The sequence below is a fragment of the Homalodisca vitripennis genome, chromosome 2 (assembly GCF_021130785.1).
Source record: "Homalodisca vitripennis isolate AUS2020 chromosome 2, UT_GWSS_2.1, whole genome shotgun sequence".
NCBI lineage: Eukaryota > Metazoa > Arthropoda > Insecta > Hemiptera > Cicadellidae > Homalodisca > Homalodisca vitripennis.
This window is the reverse complement of record NC_060208.1, coordinates 128,653,978-128,677,572: the sequence shown is the minus strand read 5'-3', so window position 1 is coordinate 128,677,572 and position 23,595 is coordinate 128,653,978. Positions and strand designations below refer to the sequence as shown.

At 34.4% G+C, this 23,595-nt stretch overlaps 1 protein-coding gene across 1 annotated transcript; it reads right to left on the bottom strand.

The window, feature by feature from the left end:
• Window positions 1–1,010: 1,010 nt before the first annotated feature.
• Window positions 1,011–23,184, bottom strand: LOC124354724 (dynein axonemal assembly factor 5). Its single transcript, XM_046805381.1, has 11 exons — window positions 22,422–23,184; window positions 16,630–16,813; window positions 12,708–12,853; window positions 12,399–12,631; window positions 12,104–12,313; window positions 10,587–10,737; window positions 9,466–9,624; window positions 5,117–5,299; window positions 3,702–3,968; window positions 3,414–3,608; window positions 1,011–1,179 (listed from the first exon to the last, which is right to left on the bottom strand). The coding sequence occupies exons 1-11, from the start codon at window positions 23,020–23,022 to the stop codon at window positions 1,052–1,054; spliced, it is 2,457 nt and encodes an 818-aa protein (XP_046661337.1). The 5' UTR covers window positions 23,023–23,184; the 3' UTR covers window positions 1,011–1,051.
• Window positions 23,185–23,595: the final 411 nt, after the last annotated feature.

Here is a 23,595-nt window from a genome sequence, read left to right as displayed (position 1 = left end):
AAATGATTTATTTTTCTCACATACACTCCACAATTAGTTTTGGCATATCTTTATATGGAGCAACAACTTCCATAAACCTTGATTCAATTCTAAAAGTACAAAAATGGCAATAAGAATTATATTGAACCTAAAGCCACAAACTTCAGTGAAGGAAAAATTTGCGGAACTACAGATTCTTACTGTTTATGGACTATATGTTTATGAAGTAATATTGTCAGTCAGGTCAAGAATCGGAGAGCAACCTGGTGGTAGTGTTAATGGTACTAATCACCAGTATAATACAAGACAGAGAGACAAATTGGCTACTCCTTCTCATCGATTGGTACTTTAAAAAAAATCACAATATGCTGGAATTAACTTTTACAAGAAAATACCTGAAAATATAAAATCAGAAACTTCTTTTTCAAAATTAAAAATAAACTAAAAATGTATTTAATAAATAAAACCCTTTATTCGTTCAATGGACTATGAGGATAATGTACTGTACTCTATTTAAATTTAGTATAAATACATGGTCTTAATTTAAGCTGATAACAAGGGCTTAAAGAAAAGCCGACTGAGTGCGTGCAAAATTGACTGTATTGTCTTACAAGAAGAACCACAGCATTTGTCATAAACTAGTACTGAGAACTAATGTTTTATTGACTTATTTTGACGTCTAACAGTATTTTTTTAAACTTTTTCAATAATTTCAATAGTGTCCCAGTATTATTCCCAATAAAGCTCTGAATAATGGTGGTATCTAGCAGTAATATATAGATCTATTTTACATTTCAGAGTTAATTGAATAAGATTACCAACTACTACCAATGGATCCGTACCTGAGTGCATTCATTATAAAAAATGGCATGTTTTGTGCTTCATTACCTAAGTTCATCAGTATAACAGTCGACTGTTAAATGACTAAAAAGTGAAATAATAAAAAAAAAACACATAAAATATTTTTGGTGAAATACATTTATATTTATATCATTTTGATTAAAATTAAGTTCATACATTTGAAACACAAATACATTTTGAAAAACATTTTATTTGTGAAAAAATATAAACTCTAGATGTGTAACTGGCCTTCTAAAAACCCAATGAGCTGCTGGCATGAACATTTATTCCTGAAGTTGTCTTTCTGAATTCTACTCTTCAGTAGCTGTGGATGAATGCAAGATATGTCTCTTAATCCATCTGTAAAAAAAAATTAAATAATGTACAAAATAAGTTATCAAAACACAAAACTTCACAATTTTACAACAGCTTGAATACAGGTGTGTTTCATTTCTCAGACGTGGTGAAATGATGAAACTATTTCAAACATTTCCTTATGTCACTAACACTGTCGACAATTTGTGCAGAAATGAACGGATGTATCTAAAAAATAGGAATTGATTTTAGATCTTGGCTACATACAACACAAGCAGCAAGGAATGGTATGCCTCCAATGACATGGTTTATTAAATAATGAGCATAAAAAGGGATAAAATTTGTATCTTCAATAATATCACAGCTCTTACTATTAATCGGCCCGTAGGAGCGGTTCAAGCAAGCTAGAATTGCACAACCCTAATCACGGTAATTCGCAGTGATAGGTCCTATACAAGCCACAAAACACTGACGGAACACAGATAAAAGCTGCTGACTGTGGCAGCAATATCAAGGGACACTTTTAGACAGCTAACACAAGTTTCTACTGCAATTCATGTTCCCCATTCCCATAATTTATTTATAACGATAATGCACAGTTATAGCCACAAATGACCTAAAACACGAAAATGGGTGCATCACTTAGTAAAAAAGTGTTATTTGCGTAAAGTATTTTATTAGGACAAATTGTGTATGGTACACTGAAGTATATAAATAATGAAGTTTAAATACAGTATATATTGAAGCTTATAGGTTAAGTATGAGTTAAATGAAGAAGTTAAATTAAATAAAAACTGGATATTATTGTTGAGAACAATATTAATAGTTAAAAGACATGAATTCAGTAATTGTCATTTGTTGTAGTGAAGAGAGTCTATAGGATGACACGTAGTTGTGTCATGAACATGATATCAGCAGTTATAGCAGTAGCCTCTCTCTAGGTATCCTAGCATAAACAAGCGCTGCTGCACCATCTGTGTAAATGTTGACACTTTTATTACAAAATAGACCCATTCTGACGCTTAAATCGAATCCGAGATCCATATTTTGAGAAAGATTCCCATGGAGAAGTTCTTCCAGGAGAAATTTTGATTTTTCACTGAAAAATTCGTGTCAGCATACTATACGACCATACTATGACCCAATGTAGTTGACATATAGCAGAAATTGAATTGGGCTGAGAATTAATCCCTGTGGGATCACAAAGCCCAACTGGATTGGGTTTGAAAAATGATTTGAGATTAGGACAACTCGAGTTCTGTCGCTTAAAAATGATCGAAGCTACAAATGTGGCACGCCTCGGATGCCGTGTGTTTCCAATTTGTCAAGCAGATTATTATGGTCAACATAATCAAAATGCCTTTGATTGTTTTTGTAGGACAGCACTTATTAAGATGAAAATTTAGGATTTCATTAAATGTTTGAAACTGCTGTTCTACTGAATGCATTAAATTTAGAAAATTCCACCTTTAGGGAAGTGTTGAGAAGAGCAATGTTTCCAGGCCTTATGTTTCTTATTGTTTTTGAGATTTTAGGTTCCCTTTTGGAATGTTTCCTACTAATTATAGCCTCTTGGCCATAGTCATCCGAGATTGCTGTGTTGACCACAGATACTACGACATTTGAATTGCCGATACTCGAGTCGGAGTTCTGACAAGCAACTCAAGGCCAAAAGATGTCAACAAATCCACAATTTCTTTTGTTTATTGGATTTCTGTTGTCCTTCGCGTTAATGTTGAAGTCACCCATCAAGATGAAGTCTTTTTGGTGATTGGTCAAGTCTGTAAGTGTTTGAATTTTGAAAAAAAGTTTCTTCGTTTCCACTGAGAGACCTATAAATCCAATTGTAAGTGGATTTTAAAACAGAACTAACAAAAAGCAGTACTCTGTTAGAAAACAATAAAACTGAAATTGCAATATTGCGATAACTCAATCTAACTATTTACTAAGTCAACCTGTTTACCTGTCTTCAAAGCATATGAGAAAACAAAACATGTCTCAAAATATTCCCTGGTTTATTAAAGGCCAAGTTCTGTTGTAATGAGATATCTTTCCTTGAAAATATAATTTAAAACAATACTCGGACAAACAAAATGTCGGACAAATCATCAGCTGCAATGGCACACAGTCATGGAGTCATGGTGATGACCAATTGACTCATGATTAATAACTCAAGGCGAGTTATTAGTGTGTTCTGTACATATTTAGTCTTTAGTTTAATGTATCTTTAACACTCAATACATTATTTCTACATATTTTTATTTTACCATAATACTGACTAAGTATGATATCTTGAAAAGATGGTACAGGATCATCTAGATGTAGCAGCATGGTGTCAAACAAGACTTCTAGGCTAGCTCTATGGCATTCTACAGAATAGTCAGGTGGCAGTGGTGTGCTGAATAGCTGGGATAGCGTTTGTACTGCAGTCTCCCGCACTGCATCATTGTTGTCATCAAGCCGCTTCATTATCACTGCAGACAGCAAAAATGTATGTTAGTAACACAAAGGATAACGTTTCTGTTGGTAATCGTATACAAGATTTTTTTCTGAGATGTCCAATTCACCAGGATAAATGGTGTCGATGTCTTGAGCGGTAAGAGCTTCCAATGTTCTCAGTGACTTGACGATATTGAGTACTGCGACCGAGGCAAACTGTCGAGTCTTGTAAGCGGAGTCCTCTACCAGGGCCAACAGAAGGGGCAGCAGCGGCTCGACTAGGGAGCGGGGACAGGTTAGCAGTGCCAGTGCTGCCACCACACAGCCGACTGCAGCAGTCCGCAGAGCCTCGGCAGCTCGGCCAGCCCGCCACACCAGCTGAGGCTGCAGTACCCCTGCAATAAGTTTCATTATATCTCAACTCATATATGAAATGGCTAAATATGTTAGATTATGTCTTAATTTGTTCTCAAAAAATAATAATTCTTCAACTGTTTGTAAGTTATATTATCATTGGAAGCAAATAAAATAATTGCATGATTTAAAAAATCTATATTTAACTTAATGATTAAAATAATGTTTTCTGGTTCAGGAGAACAATTAAAAATAACTTTCAATATTTCAGCTCATTCCTGGCTCTTCCAGTTGAAAATTTTAAATTTAGTTCTATAATCAAACATTAGGAATAATCAATCAAATGTCCTCACAAAGGCATAAATGATTACATTAAAAGAGAGTGGGACTGTACTCGAAAATTTGAGTGGTAATGGTGTTCAGAATTAATTTCAAGTAATGTATATTTGTGTTATTAATATTAATAACTCAAAATAATTGATAATAAAGACACAATCTTACTTCGCAATAATTAAAGTGAAGACATTGTTTGGTGTAAGTTGTGGACAAAGCCCAGCTAATTTTAAAAGATGCAATGAACATGTTCCCCTTTTACTTCTTTTTCCTTAAAATGTCATTTATCTTTGCAAGAAATTTATTATTATTTTTTAAACAATATTCAGGGTTTTTTAAATAACTAAGAATCAAACTAGAACTGTAATTTCCCCCCAAAAATGATTAAGTAATGAATTATTTAAATTTTTGTGTAATAAATAATTCTTACTTGCTTTTTTAAATATTTCAAGTTTGTGGAACTATATAAAGTTACTCATATGTCATACTTTTTAAGTTGTACATTTATATTTAGAATACTTTAAAATAACACATTTTATGAAATAATGCACATTTTATTTTTACATCTAAGTTTGCAATTCAAATTATTTCATTAGAAAACTAAAGTCTATGTTTATAACATGGTTAAAGGTACACCACACTTTGGGTTATTTTACAGTGGCTAATTTCAAATATATAAATACATATTGAATCAAAGATTAAACGTGATTTGGTATGAACGATTGAAGCACACAACAGAACTAAATGGTATGGACGATAGTGACACTAACAAACATAGCCTCAATCTACAGATGGCAAAGTTGCAGGATTCTAATATGCAAAAATCCAGATAACGATAAGAAAATAAAAAACTAACTGGTACAAAGTGAATGGATGATCTGTGACACATCTGTCACTCCTGAAAGTGTCTCTGCACTGTGTGTGACCACGTATGACACAGCCATCAACATCTGCAATGTAGCTTCTGGCTCCAAGTCTGGCTGCAGGCTACCCTCTAGGATATCTAGGATCCGGTCCATGTTCTGGCCAACTGCAGCACCTGGAGGCAATCACCAGGACTTTGAACACCTTGTAAATGAATATAATTTCAATAAATACCACAGCACACTAAACTCTATGCTATAAACAATATTTTATCTTGGAATCTATGCTCTTTAATTAATACTTTACAATATTATAAAACCTTAAGTTTTCAATGGAAAACATCTTATTGTGCAAAATGTTACAAGTGTTTGCTATTTAGGTAAATCTCAACCCACTTAACATAATTTTCCTTTCTTCATACAAATTTTGTGGTTATTCAATTAATGAACTTCTTTGCCTGCAATTTAAAAACAAATTCATTCCCTACTCAATAAACAATTAACCGATTTTTAATTGTTTATGTAAAATAAACAATTTTCATAACTAAAGTTAAATAAGACAGTTTTGTTTTGAGGAAATATAATTAATAATCTTGTAATGCAATAATTTACATCTGGGCTCAGAAACAACCCATATTGGTAGCACCATTTTTATAACTCTGATTCCAAAGAAAAGAAATGTAGTGTTTATTATGTGAAAAATTGTTTATTCTGATTTCATGTAGCAATAGAAACTGTGCACCTTATACTACCTGCCATACAGTGGACTATTCAAGATATGAATTTGTGGTATTATGCGAATAAACACAATAAAACACCAAGGGGTGAAAACATGGGATTTTACCAAACAAAAATGTTTCATCTACCACGATAAGTATACCTCATATAGTAAGTGAAACTACATTCCTGAATATAATGTTGCAATGGATAGCGTGAACAAAATTAAGAAACTAATTTGTACCGCATGAAAGTGATCCCTGCAAAAATAGTGGTAAAGATTTTGTTCAATTATTAAAAAAACAAAGATATTTGATAAAAAATACAAAGTTTATTTGTTTAAATTGTATAATACCGTCAGACAGTTATGGAGCAAAATTTAAACAAATTGCACAGTTTAAACAAAATCTTAATGTGTGTTCTATTGCTCAATTGTAAGATTACAATTATAGGATTTTAATGACTCAAAATTTATTTTGATATTAAATTACTAAGTATAACTGTATACAAGTTTTAAATAACACGTAATAAAATTTCAAGTAAACCAAACATTACAAAGCCTTTGTTTTTAAAAAGTTTTTATTGGAGGGCTCCAGGATCATTTAACCCTTATAACGTCAGTATATCTTTTCACAACTTCCAGCAAACGGCACAATATTAAAAAAAAAAAATTTTAATGTGTAAAGTTCATTTTTATTTTTACTTTCTATAATTATAATAAGTATAAAAAAGTAAAAATTTTAAAATTATCTTGTACGTACATATATTTATGGGACATTAAATTGTAGATATAAATAAAGTCAAAATAAAAGGCACACAAAATTTTATTAGCTAAACTATAAACATTACCAGACAATTATATAAATTACACTTGTGAAAATATAAAAAAGAAATGCATGATTGTAAATATGCAATTAACCTAATAGTGTTCTTTTGAATGGTAGTCCTCGAAACAATCCTCTGGATGTAGGGCTGGTTCTCCTGTGCATGTCTTGCAGGAGTAGCAGGTCTCGCGCCGTAGGCCTCTCTTTGAGCACACAACGCAGCTAATGATTTCTTTTTATCCCTCTTCTTTAGGAAATGTTTTCCATTGAGTCTTTCAAGGAGAGGTCCTTCTGATGGTCTACCTTTCCTCTTTCTTGATGGTGTATTTCTAACTCGGTCCTCAACAAGATCTCGAACTAGACTTCTCCGGAACTGTAGGTGCGTGAGTGGTTTTGTCATAAACTTTATCTGCATCATTTTATAAAGAAGATAAGAATTTATCATCGCTACTTCTAAAAGCCAAAAAAAGAACTTTCTGTACCATTTTTTTGTTCTCCTTAAAAACTGATATGTAGAAATAAAATGATCACTTCTATCGACGCCACCCATACGTTTGATGTAATCCAATATAACGTTTGGTTTAGGTGTAGGTGCAAGATGAGGCCATTTACTTGGGACATCAGTCATGTGTTGTATATCCCCTTTCCATTTAATTGATAGCATTGTAACCACTCTCTTATCTCGCCAGGAAAGGACAAGAATATTATTGTCTCTCTCTGACAAAATATCTCCTTTTTCCAGCTGTTTAGTCCTGGTCTTCAAGTTTGGTGGCATGTCGATACGATTTGTCATTACTGTTCCGGTCAGATGGCAATTCAGCTTCAAAAGTTCTACGGCAAGTTCAGGGCTGGTATAGTAACGATCCGTATAAATATGTGTTCCAGTTGTTGGATTTGACAAATCTTTCAATACAACTGACTCGGTGAGTTTTTTTACGACCTGTGTCGTCTTCAAGAGCGGAGAATTTGGAATAAGCTCCTTTTTTCCAAAGTAAGGAATGAAATCACATATATATCCATTTTCCGAATCTGATGCAACAAAAACTTTCATGCCAAACTTATTAGGCTTTAGGGGATTATATACCTTGAATCCAACCTTTCCCTTATAGGCCACTGTACTTTCATCAATTGACAAATTGCTACCAGGGGTGTAAAAAAGTTTGCACATTTTTTTTATATGGTCTATTAGGGGACTTATAAGGAACCCTTTTGGTCTCTCAGAAATTCTACGGGGTGTTTCGTCATGGTTAAAGTGTAGATTCCAAAAAATATTTAGGAAATCTCTTTGGGAAAATATTTGTGAAAAAAAAGGTATACTTGTTTCCCATTTTGTGCTGAAATAAGATTCAACGGTAGGCATTGTTATCAAGCCCATATTGATTACAGTCCCTAAAAAGGCTTTGAGATCAGTGTCATTAATGTCTTTCCATTGTCTAATCCGTGATTTAGGAAATTGGTTTTTATTTTTATTTTCGTTAGCATTCAAGTTTGTTTTATTACAAATGTAATCTCTTATTTCGTTATTGAAAAAGAGAAAAAAATATTCAATAGGCTGAGTAGTTTTGTCAAAAAATGATGGTAAATTTGTACCTTGATTGATATTATAGATAGGAATCGTCTTACTTGGCCCGGGGTCGCTGGCAGTCACATTTCTCCATTTGCTGGGGGTGGGAACAGTTCGTGCGGTCTTTGTAGGTCTTTTGTTTGACACAGTTTGTTTACGTTTTCTTTTTTTCGAGATAACAGTACGAATACGCACATTAGCGGTCGAAGTAGAAGGTAATGTTCCAATTGGGAAGGAAGGCGTAGTAGTTATTGTGGTTTTGTCTGTATTATCTTCAATGTTCTCTTCATCACTTGAAACAATGTCTCCATAAGTACTAGATAAGGTTGCGTTCATAAGATGACTAACAAAGTCACTGTACTCAGGATCGTCAATGTTACGAGACATGTTATTTATCACTAATAATGAACACTAAATAGGTGACACTAAACACTAAAATGACACTAAAAACACTAAATGAATACTAAAACTAAGATATCAATACTTATAACAAATAAATAAAAACCATATAAACAGAAAACACGACGAAGGAAACCGACTCAGCGATGGTTAGACACGCACTACCTGAAGCCAAACTGCAAACAAAAGCGCGCGCGCTGTACGGCGTCTGTGCCGTGTGGCGGGGAGAGTGTCTAGACACCACGTCTATTGTTTCAAACAATATAACGCGACAGCTATATTTTGACGCTTGACATAGGTCAATAACCCACACACATGGTTGACGCATACCGTTAGTGACATTGATCGGATTTAAAAGGAACTTAAATTTGCTATAGACGCAGTTTTGTGTCGATGCGCCGTACTGCGTCTTTGCCGTTTGGAGATAGTTTGTCTATGCGCCACACGGCGTCTGTGACGTTATAAGGGTTAATAGGTTTGGAGAGAGGATTAGTCTGTACCTCTTTGACACGTTAACTGCGGTAGATGCCTAATGATGCAGGAGCTAGTGCTCTGTTCAGTGTCACTCAGTATAGAGCAGCAATGAAGGTGTTAATCCCATGAAATGACCTGATGTGACATTCCTCGTCTTATTCCTAAGCGTTCATCAGCTGAATAAAAAGATGTTAATAATCCAATTCATTCGGAAAACTTGTCTTTTAAAATTTTAATCCTAAATTCATAATAAAAATGTATACAAACTAAACAAAGGCAATATTCAAACAAATACCGATTTCTCTTCTTTTGCCAATTAACTACAAATCATCTTCATGCAGATAAGTACAACAAAGTCCCTTACCTGCATTGGTGAGAAGGGCCTCAAAAACGTATCGCTGTGGGGAATGCAAAGTCCAGTCTTGCACTCTGACTGCCACCTGTTCCAGTAGTGCAGAGGTGTGCCTCTCATAGAGCTCTTGGACTGTTATACCGTTGCAATCAGCCAGACCTTTCATAACCTCTACAACAATATTTCTGTTGTTAACTTTCACATTCATCCATAGAAAAGAGATATAACGGGTCTAAATAATTTAACTTAATGAAACAAAGAATATTAAAATCAGCTTGTATCATCACCACATTTCCTAGACAATAAAACTAAATCAGTAGGAGCCTTCATAAAATTTTATGACAACTGTATAGTTGTTTCTTAGAAGCAAACCTGTGCAGTGCAGATCTGTGTTTTAGTGATCCTCTTATAATACTGACCTGTAAAAATTTATTGGTTTTAAGTCAAGTGACCGAGTGGATATAAAGTGTCTCATCTCTGGTTCTTGTTTGTGTCAAGAAACTGGTGGACCTCCAAAAGTAAAGACACACATTACATTTAATTAATGCATTTCATGTAGTGCACAATCACCCAGGTTTTTGTACTCCTGGGATAATGTTTTGTTTCCCTAAATTCTATATACTACATTTTATAAGTTTAATACTATATTTTTATTTGTTTCGGAAGTTGGCTAATTTAACATGGGTGGTATACAAACATACTTGTCCTGTTATATAAGGCAAGTGCCACAGAAACAGTTTTGTTCAAGTAAAAGCATTCTGTTGCTGAGCACTGTAAATTTGTAGTATTTTTACTGTTGTTCTAAATAAATAATATAAAAATATAGTATATTATTTTGGTAAGCCGGCAGACCCTATAGTTTGTCATCTTTCATTTCTTATTCTTTTTCTAGAATTGACATCTTTTTTCAGACTGGGTTATTTAAAATATATTGCATACTTGTCATTTAAGGATATCAGATTATACAAAATATAATAATTATATAATGTCATAAGTCTTCTTTACTGTGAGACTCAATAACCTTAAAATGCATATGGATTTACAATCTAGTTATTTTAATGTAATCAACATTTCCAAAAAAATCTTGAAGCGATCAATACTCAATCACCTGCTGGTAGAATATAACTACAAACCCTGGGCTTGTCCCGTGATGCTGGCTTCAGTGGCAAGACCAAGTACTGAGATAGTGACGACAAACAGATTCTGAGTGACAGATATCAGGTCCTCTTGGCTGACTTGTTGGAGAGTGGAAACCACATTCAGCAACTGCTGCTGATACCCTGCCTGTTGTGGCAGTACAATAATGTTATGAGGATAACACACATACCAGGCGAAGAAATACCATATATCTCACGAATGTTTTGTTTTAGATAAGCCTAGTGTTTTAGATTAGAATACTATCTCTACTTGAGCACCTAAAAATTATTGAATAAAGCATTTATGAATTATTACAAAAAGCAGAAATATAATTCAATATTGCATGTTTGTGGTTTGAGGCATATCACACACAATAAACAACAATACGTACAACACATATACATTATTAATAAAGTTTGATTTGCTTTGTGTTTGATTTTGTCTACATGAGGTTAAGTGGAAGAGACTAATATAATTATAGTCCTAACTAATATAATTATAGTCCTAACTTCACTTCTAATAGATAGTTTTAAATACACTGTGATGTGCATGCAACCAATAGAGCATATATTATTTTATGTATACTCAACAAATGCAGCAAGCTGGTCACAACATCCAGCAGATTATTGTTACCAGGATGTATGTATTACGCAAATCTAGTCAATATGGCTACTCACATAACTGATTTGGGATCGTGTCAAAAACATTGTAGTGCACTTAACCGTGCACCTGAAGAGACAATGACACCTATTGATCTGGATTACACTGGATAGCTGTTGGGTAAACTAGAGAGAACTCTTTTGTAGTCTGACAATCGAAACAATGGAAGGAGTTCAATTTTTTGGACTCTTCAATGGACGTGGAGTTCAGATACAAGGAGTCAAGTCTGTGACAGTATCAGATTTCAGACGCTACACTAATGGATGTGACATAATGGAGTTGGCCAAGCAGCTGGTACACTTTTGGTTGCACAGTATGCAGATAGCTACATCCATAACTCACTATGGACTACACAAACTTAAAGCTAATGGAACTGGTCTTTTGGTCTTGCCGTAGGCAACAATGGACAGACCACTAGAGTAATTCTAAGTCTTACTACATAATTGTGCCAATTACAAACATCAGTTCACCTTACAGAAAGTCTGCACATGATCAATGTTTCAGTTATTATAATACATGTTACAAGTTTTGAAAGTTTGTAACTGTTATATTTAGAAACAATTACAATCACTTTAAACAATGTAATTGTTTTATTTATGAAACTTAACATCTAGAAAGTTAGGTACTAAATCCATATTTGCAAAACTAAGCAAATTATAGCAATTATTAATATCATTATGTATTTATTGTTAAATTTATAAAATAAACAATACACTTAATCTGGATAGTAAATAGTTGATAAAATAATCATACTTCATATATTTTAATAAAAATACTGAATTTAAATTAGTGATTTAAATATATTAACAACAATATAGTATTAAATGAACACTGGTTTAAAGGAATGACCTACTTGCCGACTATGACAGACTGCATCAAGAGATAGTTTCTCCACGATCGCTGACAGTTCAGGCTGTACCTGACACCGCACTGAGGAGCGTAACACTGCTGCCAACACACGCAAGACACCAGCGCTCGTCATCTCCTCTACACTTGGCAAGATGAGGCGGCAGTATACATCAGGAGGCACAAAATAACCTACCATCTGTGCAGCCAGCTCTATCTGAAATGTACAGTTGGAAAGTAATAAAGTAAGGTGCTGATAAGATTGATTCTAATACTCAAGTATTATACCATGACTCACTCACATTATCTGAGACTCTGGTGTCAGGGTCACCACAAGCTCGGTACAGCGCAGGTAGAGTCTTCTCCAGATGCTGGGTAATACAACTCTCGGCATGCTGCACAGTGACACACAACAACTGAGCTGACTTGACCCTGATGTCAGCCTTCCAGTCGTCCAGCTCCAGAGTGACAGCAGGTAGATACTTGGACAGTTCCCGCTGCACCAGTGTACGACAGCCCAGGTTAGGTCTCTCAGCTATATACAAGGAAATGTAAATGTTAAATGTTCAAATAACCTACATAAATGAGTGTATAGTACAGAATATACCTACTATTGGGTGGATAATGTTCCAACTTTTCTTGCAGATAATCAATTTTATCTTTCAAGTCGTTCTCGTTCTCTATTAAGAATTGTTTACCCACTTTATCCCAGAGTTCCTCTACTTCCTTTCTATGTTCTGGAATCTCTTCTGTTAAGCTGTAACAAAAACCACCTAAGAAGTTACAGTACATGAATATTTCTACTAAGCCACTACTATTTCTACTATCTTACTCTAAGCAACTTGCATCCAGTTATGTTAAATCTATGTCAACATGCTGGCCCACAGAGGTTCTTGATATAGTTTTGGAAAACACTTAAAACATTTTTATATCAAGATGGAGATAGTGCCTAAATTTTGAGATTAATGTTAACAGTTGGTTCTTATAAGAGAGGAGATTGACATTGCATAGCAATTTAATTCAATATGTGAAAATTTAATGATTAAATGGGTGTAACTATTTTATTATGGGTACGACATTCTATTGTATCCATAAATTTCGCAGTATTTATTTTGGAAAGGCAAATGGTACTTGGCTACTATATGGAGGCCACTATTTTTGGAAGAGTTTTTCTTAACAGGGACCTAAAAAACTATGTTATTAAAAAGAAGACTTTATTTGACTTATTGTAAAATTACATGTCATTATGATGATCGGTTCTTGTTTTCTGCCTCCCAAAAGGAAGCAATGCGGATTTTGGTTTTAGCTCCAGTTCACCTTCCTCTTACGTGCAGCATCTGAAATCTGATTTGACTTCTGAAATCTGAAGTCATGTTCGTCGGAAGGGATAAAAAAACAGTCGGCGACAAAGAACAAAGAAGCTCAAAATGAAACCCTCCGCATTGTTTCAATATCAGAGACACCCAAACTACAAAAAGTAGTACAATTTAAGTGAAGAGGTATTCTCATTGTCTCATCAGGAGCACATTGAGTGCACTACGATGACGATCCCAAAGCACGGTGGATGGAGCAACTGAGTCTTCTACACATAATGCAGATATGATGTGAAGGGTTGATTCAATGCAAATGTTGAGTTTAAATTCAATGAATGTTGAGGAAGCAATGTCGGTAAAGAAGCCACGCTGTCCCTATCTACTATTTATTATAGACTGTATGTAGGTAAATACGAGGCATGTTCAAAAAGTAAGTACCGTTTTAAAAAAACAAGAAAAAACTATTTTTTTCAACACAATTTTATTTCTGTAAGAAAGCCCAACCTTAAATTATTTTGTGACACAGTTTTACTGATGTTCAAACACTTGTCGAAGCGGGTGATCAATTTGTCTATACTCTCTTCATAGAAGTTTCCTGCCAATGAATGTAGCCATGACTCCATGGCAGTTTTTACTTCATCGTCGATTTAAAAGCGTTGGCCGCCTAGCTCACGCTTTATGTGCAGGAACAAGTGGTAGTCAGATAGTGCCAAGTCCGACCTGTAGGGCGGGTGATAGAACTGCTCCCAACGAAATTGTCGAACCAATGTTTGAGTGTCACCAGCGGTATGGGGCTGAGCATTGTCATGGAGCAACACAATTCTGTTTGTTTTGAATTGCCCACCTCAGTTTTCTTAAGGTTTCGCAATACCTTGCCGCATTGATGGTTTCATCTCTTAGGAGAAAATAAATCAGCAAAACACCTTTCCGATCCCAAAAGACAGTGCACATGATTTTGTTGTGCAGACATTGTTGTCTTGAATTTTTGTTTCTTTGGGGATTGTGTGTCTCCACTCCATTAACTGCTGTTTGGATTCTGGTGTGATATGACGGACCCAAGTTTCATCACCTGTCACAATTTTGTTTAAAATATCCTCACCATCATCACTGTAACGTGAGAGAAAAGTCAAAGCACTTCCGAGTCTTGGTTTTGTGCACGGGTTTTTGGAACCCATTGGAAACACAGCTTGCGATAACCTAAGCAGTCCATAACAATTTTGTACAAAAGAGTGTGTGAAATTTGTTGGAAATCGTCAGATAGCGTTGTCATAATTAAACGTTTGTTCTATTGAATTTTTTCGTTAACTGCCCTTACCAGATCATCAGTGACGAGAGAAGGCCGACCGCTCCGATTCTCATCATGCACATTGTTCTCTACCGCCATTAAACATTCTAACCCCAGTTTCTCACCATTCTTTCATGTCTTTCCCGTAAACATCTCGAAGTTGACAATAAATTTTAGCCGGTTTCACATTCCTTGCATTCAAAAATCTTATTACAGAACGAATCTCTCATCGGCGGTAACACTAATTGTCTTAAACATTTTAAACATTCAAAGAAAACTGAAAACACAATGTAGAACAATTAAAATGGCATGAATCGATAGCCAGTGAACAAGGATGACTAGTGCGCACGTGCGGAACATCGATTGCAGTGCTGCGGCGATAGTAGAATGAAACAGTACTTACTTTCTGAACACGCCTTGTATGTATGCACTATAAATATAAAAATTAACTAGCACTCACGTAATCTGAGCTTGAATTTAGGTACTATCTCGGGGGATGTTTTTCATTTGTCGCTGTAAGTGCCAAGTGCAGTGGTGCCACAGAAGCCCACATTGATGGCATGGGGCATTTCTGATCGGTTCTATCCTGACCTCAGATCACGTGCTGTATCATCCAATGTGGTCTGACATCAAAAATAGTGGACGATCTTGGATCTTGGATCCAGGTAATGCTCTAGGCCATCAGTGAGGACTTTGGTGGCACCTGGAAAAAAGAAAAACATCCCTCGAGATATTACCCAAATTCAAGCTCAAATTATATGAGGGCTTATAACGGTTGTCTTTAACTTTGATAATACTAATGATATATTTATGAAAACTTAATATAAACCTATTTATATTGCATAATATCAAGTAGTAGATAGGGATACAGTGCCCTCTTTCTTGCTGACATCGCTTCTCTTGGGAGACAAAACAAGAACCGATCGTCATAAAGAAATTTAATTTTCAAGTTAAATAGAGCCTGTTCTTGTTAATAATGTGGTATTTTTAGGTCCCTGCATGAATAGGTGTTTTTAGTGTTGTGCATGAATGGTGTAGAAAGTTTAAAGATAGCCGACCTGATATGCAGAATTAAGGAATTGACATCCTGTTGCTACAGACAGCCTTGTTGAACAAATTGACAAGTGCTTAGAGAAAACCGTAGATTCACAATAAGTCCTTTGGTTTTGGAATTTCCGGAAGTGTCAAAATCTTCTCTTTAATCTATTATTACAGAACATTTGGGATAAAACAGATTTGTGTTCGCTGGGTGCCAAAGACTTTTGCCAAAAAACTTGCCAAATGGCTTTCACTATGACATTCCTTGAAATATATACTTAAATTTTGACATCCGGGCATATTTAAAGTTTTGACATGATTCACACATATCTCATGAGGTTTTTTTTCATAAACATGGAATTATCCAATGGATTTCTGCTGTAGTATTCCCTTCCATTAGGAAACGAATAACAGTCCTCAATTTATATCTAGTGGGGAAATCAATAGAGGCCATGTTTATGCGACTGCAGCTCAGCACAAATTGACTGTTTGAACTCGGCAGTGACTAATGTTATAGTGGGAAAGATGCACAATTGACAACTGCACTCTCTCCGCTAACCTGTCACTTGTCTGGCAATCATGGCGAAAGATCAGAGGTTGAAAAATAATGGCCCTCATATATACCAAATTTCAACTTTTAACAACAAGCCATTCTTAACTTACAAATAGTTAAATAAAAAAAAACACACACACACATTGGTGGCTGTTAGGGTAATTATTGAGTTTTCAAAAGTTTTTTTATATGTTATTTTGGTATGTCTTTGGTGCAAGAATAATACCTTAAAAGGGTGGTGAGTTCTGTATACAAAACCACAGTTCATAAAAATGAAGTCTGAATGGAAATTGTGCTATTTTAACTTGAAACAAATAACAAAAATTACCTTCACAAGAACAAACCTTGTTAACATTAGTGGGATTAATTTGTGAAAATAAGAGTATCTGTCGTGTAGCTCCAATAACCACAAACCGACAACTCTGGCTACAGCCATCCTTACAGCATGGTGTTGATCAAACAGGCGTTCAGCTAATGGACCGCACACATCACTCACTGATTTGTTGTTCCCATAGCGCACAACAGCTCCTGTAAGTTATTTATTAATTAATATTTATAATATTTATTAATTTTCTAACAGTAACATCCAATTTGTAATAACAAAACTAGCTGTAGAGGTAAATTTTGTGATTTTTTCCGAAGAGAGTGGAAACTGAATTGTTGGCTCAGCTCTTCAATAATAGTAGGACACTAGGTGTAGCCTAGACAAATCCCCAGAGTTATGAATTTTGGCTCTGTTCACCAAATCCATATAGTCAAGTTGATAATGTAATCATACAAATAATGCATATTCCAACAAAGGGTGAATATGGATCATCACAAGGGATTGAGGTGACCTAAAATGTTTTGTAGACCTACTAACATAGCCAATTCATGATTCAAAATTGAAGTAAATGTAATTATTATTATTATTATTTTATTTTCATGCTATAAAACAGGAAATACACCCAATTACATTATAGCAGTACAAACAAATCAAAATGTTAAATAAGTGGTTTGAGTCCAAGTCCCATGTCCATTGTATCACTGGAATGTTTATCAGCAAAATAACTATAAATAAATATTATTCTAAACCCAAATCCCCAAATTACTCACCTGGTTACACACAACTGGAATCGCCATACTTAAAAATAAGACAAACATGATACTAAGACAATCCATACACATTCAGTGTGGTCTCAAGCCCGACTGTACAATCCTGGACTAAAGGTAGAACTGACCTTGAATGCCGTTCCTAGATGAAGATGCAGATCGTTGGCCAGATAGACTGACGAAAAACTAATATGACCTGACCTTCAGATCGTTCATCTTCAGGCAGAACTGAACATGTATGGTGAATCCCCGCCAACTGAGACTCCTGTTTAAACCCCCATTTTATCCCCCCCTCACACCGTTAATGAACCTCGCATTACTATCCTTTTTGACCTTTAACTCTGCTTACAGAGGAAATTCACAATGCTTGCATTTAGCCAAGAACGATCAGTCCGATGTGTTCATAAAATATTGTTCACATATCAAAAGTAACAGCAATATGTACATATATTATAGACAGAGTACAGTGAATGAATTCTCCAGGGTTAATTTCATAACAAAAAAGATCTTGAATTTCTTTCAAAATGTTCACTTAAATATAGCACCTCTAAATGCTTTTGAGTGAGGTGGTTTTTGGCCTATTTTCCTCTTAAGCAAGGAAAATCCACAAAGTATATATGGGGATAAATTAGTTTTTTGACTTTGTTCTATGTAAAATTTTGCATTTTAAATAGTCTTGGCAGGTACAACATCTAACCAAAAAATTATCAAAATCTGAGAGGATCAAGGTCCAGGCCATGGGTTGTTTGACATGGAATGACCCCCAGGTAAGTTGTTTAGTTCTTTCTTAACTAATCTTTTGACTGGCACTGGAGTTCTGATAGCAAATTAAAATACACACACCTATAACAGAACAAAGTTGCTGTGACTGGTCTATACAGTTATAACGACACATGTGTGGCGAACCACAAAACTCAGTTCAAACTGAACAGTTTTATTAGTCCTCAAGATACAACCTCGAGTCAAAGACAGAACATGAATAGCAAGGCCTTAGAGACAATTTAAGTTCCATTCCATTACCTAGACATTACACAACAATAATGACAAGTAACTGTCATATGTTATTCTGGTATAGCCTAATGAAGAATAGACATTAACAAAAATATTGATAGCAAACATAAGGCATTTAGCAGAGAGATCACTGTTGTCATTAATAAAAATGTGTAGACAAGGCTCTATCACCTTTAACAATCATCACTCGTCAATAGGCCATTACAGAAGCTACCCACTAACTCCATATTCCTAAGGTTTGCTGATTTAATATTTTGGTACTATGGTATTATACGCAGGTCTCTATTAGATAGGGTCTCTGAAAAAAAATTGCCAGGATTTTTAACGGCTGTTATTTAAAACCATTCAAGATAACTGAACGGATTTAAATGTCAAATTGAAAAGAAACGAACAAATTTTGTTGTCGTACCTTAATACGTTGCAATGTGAGCTCCATCTGTTGCTCTGCAGTTATCAAAGTGGTATTTAATATCTCGCCACATCTCAATGTTTCATGAATAACATGGTATACTGTCGATTAGGGTATGTTTATCTGAAGACTTCATCTGACAAACTACTTTTTCGGGGTTCTGACGCCAAATTGTCAGATTTGTTTGAATTTGTCATCACTTGTTTTTGGGTAGCCAGTTCAATATCCATTCAACACACTTCCTGTGTCACAAAACTGGTTAAACAAGCAATAAATTGCTTTATCATCTGACAAATTTTGACCTTGGTACTTAACTCAAATCTGACACCACACATTAACAATCATTTCAATCCTGAGTACCACAGAACACACTGTGCCTTCCGTTACAACGTAAACATCAAACTCACTACTGCCACGACACAACTGTTTTGTACATGCCAAGATCAACGTTTCTTCCCATGCTACATGGAAAACAAAACTTAGTTATTTCAACTTCAATTTGACATTTAAATTATTAAAGATTAGTTATCTCGAATAGTTTTCAGTAACGGTCATTCAAAATCTCAGTGTTCTTTTTCAGAAACCCTATACTCTTTCTCTATCTACTACTTGTTATTACGTAATGCAAGTAGGTAAATACATACGTCAGTATTATAGATAAAAAATTAAACTTAACCCTTACAAGTGTTCAGTGATCTAAGCTTGAATTTAAGTACCTACTATCTCAAGGGATGTTTTTCTTTTTTTGCCAGAAGTGCAGGGTGGCTGTTGAATGAATTGGCACATACTTTTGAGGTTGAGGAAGTACAGATCAGAAATACCCCTGGCCATCAGTACTAGTTGATTTGAGCTTGAAATTGTGTAAAGATATCGCTAATTATCTTGAGGGATGTTTTTCCACTAGAAAGCTATGTGCCGGAGGTGACACCGAAGCCTACATTGATGACTAGGAAGGACATTTCTGATCTGTACTTTACCATGCTAGACTACTAAACATGGGAATGTAATGAGGGATAAGAAATGCCTCAGATCAGTGTCGGCTTCGGTGGCCCACATTTCTGGCATAATAGGAAAAAAATTCAAGCTCAGACCATGTAGCTTTTGTAAAGGTTGAAATTTATGTATGTATCTACTTACCTTATTCACAAAATAGCAAATAGTAGATACCGACAGAATATTTTACTTTGCATTAATTAATTTGAAACAATATTGTTACAATTCATTAAATATAGCGAGCACACATAAGTTGTAATTAACAATATAATTAGAATGTTTCTGTATTTGATAGTTTAGATATTTCTAATTTGTAATTTGGTTCACTGATTCGATTGCCGTGGTGGCCGCTTAGGATAGAGTACGATAAGCTGTTCGGTTTTTTTTATATCTATAGGCTATTAGCAAACTATTGGCTATTGTTCGATCACTTCCATTGATATAATCTACCTATATTCATTAATAAACTTGGACAATCAACTTAAATTCAGTACTACATGTATACATTTTGAAATGGTAGGCAAACATAATACTTTATTAGTAGGTGGCCTAATTAAAATCAAATTGATAGTTAATTGTTGAAAATAAATGAAATAGCATTGTAGAATGGATAACTGTGTTTTATAGATGAATCATTCCCTGTCAAATCAACCAATAAAAAATAGTTTTCAATTTGATCATTTCAAATTTAGCTGAAGCTTGGTTTATTTATACTCTCTAAATCCTGAAATCAAATATATATTTTTTTAAAATTCTATCCCTCATAGTTTTTTAGTTATACATTTTCAAAACTAAAAAAAAAAAAATGCTATGTTTTTAACGTGCATTTACCTCTAAAATCTGCTATAAGTGTAGTTCTATTAGTGCTAAAGAGCTGAGAGGTTACTGTAGCCACCCCCTTTTCAAGAGGGTGGCTGTAGTATAATAAGCAGCCACTGACACAATCAAAATTATAATCAAAACATGATTATCGAATCATCGATATTTATGACCATCTAAAAGTACTGAAAAAAAAATGTCAGACCAAATTACATAATAGGTATTCTATAACACTATAACTTAGTTCTTTTGGTTTTAAATCTTAACAATATTATTATATTAACAATAACTAAAAAAACTATATATACATTTATAAAATGTTACAAACAAAACAATAACATTTAGGAAACAGGATTTTTCGGGACATTTGTCATCGTTCAGTGAAACAAAAAATCAGTTACACTACGTTTTGGGATCTGGAATCTGATCTCTTCTTCAGGTAAGATCAGATTGCAGGGGTAGGGTACGATAAGCGGACCCGGTTTTTTATATCGAAATTGGCAAACAATATTACTTAATCATAACCACCGATATAATCAATCGATAATGATTAATTATTTTGAACAAATAACTTAAATAATCTATATCAACAGCTGTAAACACTTTCAAATAATACACGTAAGGTCCTAATATTTCAAATTTACATATATAACATTTGATTATTAAAAATGGCAGTCAATTTTAGAAAACTACACGACATTGCTTTGAAAGATGATAAGACATGTTTTACGTGGCTTCAACATGTTGGACTCGTACAGAAAAATTCATTATGTGAAATTTGTGGGAAAGAAACAACTGTAACTGTGAGAGGAGCAAATATGGTCATCTTCAGTTTTCCTAATTTTGCTTATAATAATTATTTGTTTCATCCCTGTAAATATTAAATCCATATTTTAATTTAAAACATATGATTGTTAATGAGGACTATAGATACTTTTATATCGATTGATCAGCCCCTCTAGGATTTGAGATGCGAATATTAGGTAGGTATCAATGATTACATTTTTCGTTATAAAAAACCGTGTCCGCTTATCGTACTCTACCCGATTGCAGATCTCGAAACGTAGTGTAACTGATTTTTTGTTTGAATGAATGATGACAACTGTCCCAAAAATCCTGTTTCCTTTACAATCCTTCCATCATCAAAAATAAACTTCAAACGATGACGTCATCACGAGGTTGAATCATGGTCACGTGACGCTCGACGTGGATGTACAACATGGAAATATTACTCTGCGCGTGAACAGTTGTTCCATTTTTTATGTTCTAGAACTTCGTTATTTCTCATTTCCACCCCATCAAACCCTATGTTTTTGTTGTTCTATAGGACGATTCCAATAAGTTAATAACGCATAACTCAACTGAAGACGACCATATTTGCGCCTCTCAAAGTTACAGTTGTTTCTTTCCTACAAATTTCACATAATGGGGTTTTTGGTACAAGTCCAACATGTTGAAGTCATGAAAAACATGTCTTATCATTCTTCAGAGCAATATCGTGAAGTTTTATCAAATTGACTGCCATTTTTAATAATCAAGTTACTTATATAAAATTGAAATATTACATTACAAGTATTATTTGAAAGTATTTACAGCTGTTGATATAAATTATTTAAGATAATTGTTCAAAATAATTAATCAGTATCGATTGATTATATCGATGGTTATGATTAAGTAATATTGTTTGCCAATTTCGATATAAAAAACCGGGTCCGCTTATCGTACCCTACCCCAATTCTTATTATACTGCATCCAAACTGACTGTAAAATTCTGCAACATCTATGTTTTCTTCATAATAGCCTACAACTTACCAATAGAGTTAACACCTGCAATCCGGACACGATATTGCTGATATGTCAAAGTCTGAATAAGTGGAGGAATCAGGGTTTCCGACTGCATATGAAAATGTTGTGGAATAGACATTGCTAGTTTAGTAACACATGAACAACTTTCAATTTTTACTTTTGGGTATGGATCCACGATTGTTTTAACAAATATGCTTATAAACTCATTCAAATAACCTGGTAATTGATTCTTGTAGCACTCTATCAATATTGATAAAAGGTTTACCAAACACAATCTAACTTCTTCCGAGGATTCCCCAACTTCCCCACATAATCTTTCATGTATTGCTGGCATTAGCAAACTGATATTTGAATCTTCGACTGGCACTGTTCTCAATATTTCTATCATGATCACAACAGCATATTCTCTAACATTTTCTGAACTGTCATTAAAGCAACGAATGACATGTTTTTTACACTTTTCAAAAGAAGAAATGATGTCTGTATTTTTGTTCAAAATTTCCTTTCTAATGTTATCTAAAGCTGTTTTACGTTGTTTTTTATTGTCACTACCCAGTTCATTGCAGTACTTATATAATAGAATCTCATCGGAATTGTTTTGAGCCATTTTAATGAGTACTTTACAAAATTAAATCAATATTTCACGTACACTTAAATCTTTTATCTCTTGAATCATTTGAACTACACTGCAAAGTGCAAAATGGTCCAAACAGACGAACACAATACACAAGTATGGTTTCCATGGAACCAGAATGAAGGAAGAGAACTCCTTTTTTATTACCTTTAGCCAACAATTTGGTGGCCAGGATGTTTTATTCATGAGGCTTCGAAGTTCACTTGTTATGTGGTTGTCTTTCATTTTTGTTCTCTAGTATGGTTAGTATCAGCATTGTGTGTAATGTCTGATAAGTTCAGGTGTCTAAAAAAAACTGGTAACAAAAACATTGTGATGTTAGTTACAAGTATTCGTGTTTGTTTTGTGCCCTATTTATTGTATTAAGTTAGTAAAAGAAGAAACATTCTACGGATAAAATAGAACATTGAAACTTTTGGTGTATATACGCAGAGGGCATTATGTAACAGTGAAAAAGTAGTTTCTAAATTATCCTGTCAACATTGCCACAGACTACACTGGAAGAACATCAACATCACTAGGCTGAGGATGAACAACTATCGCGCC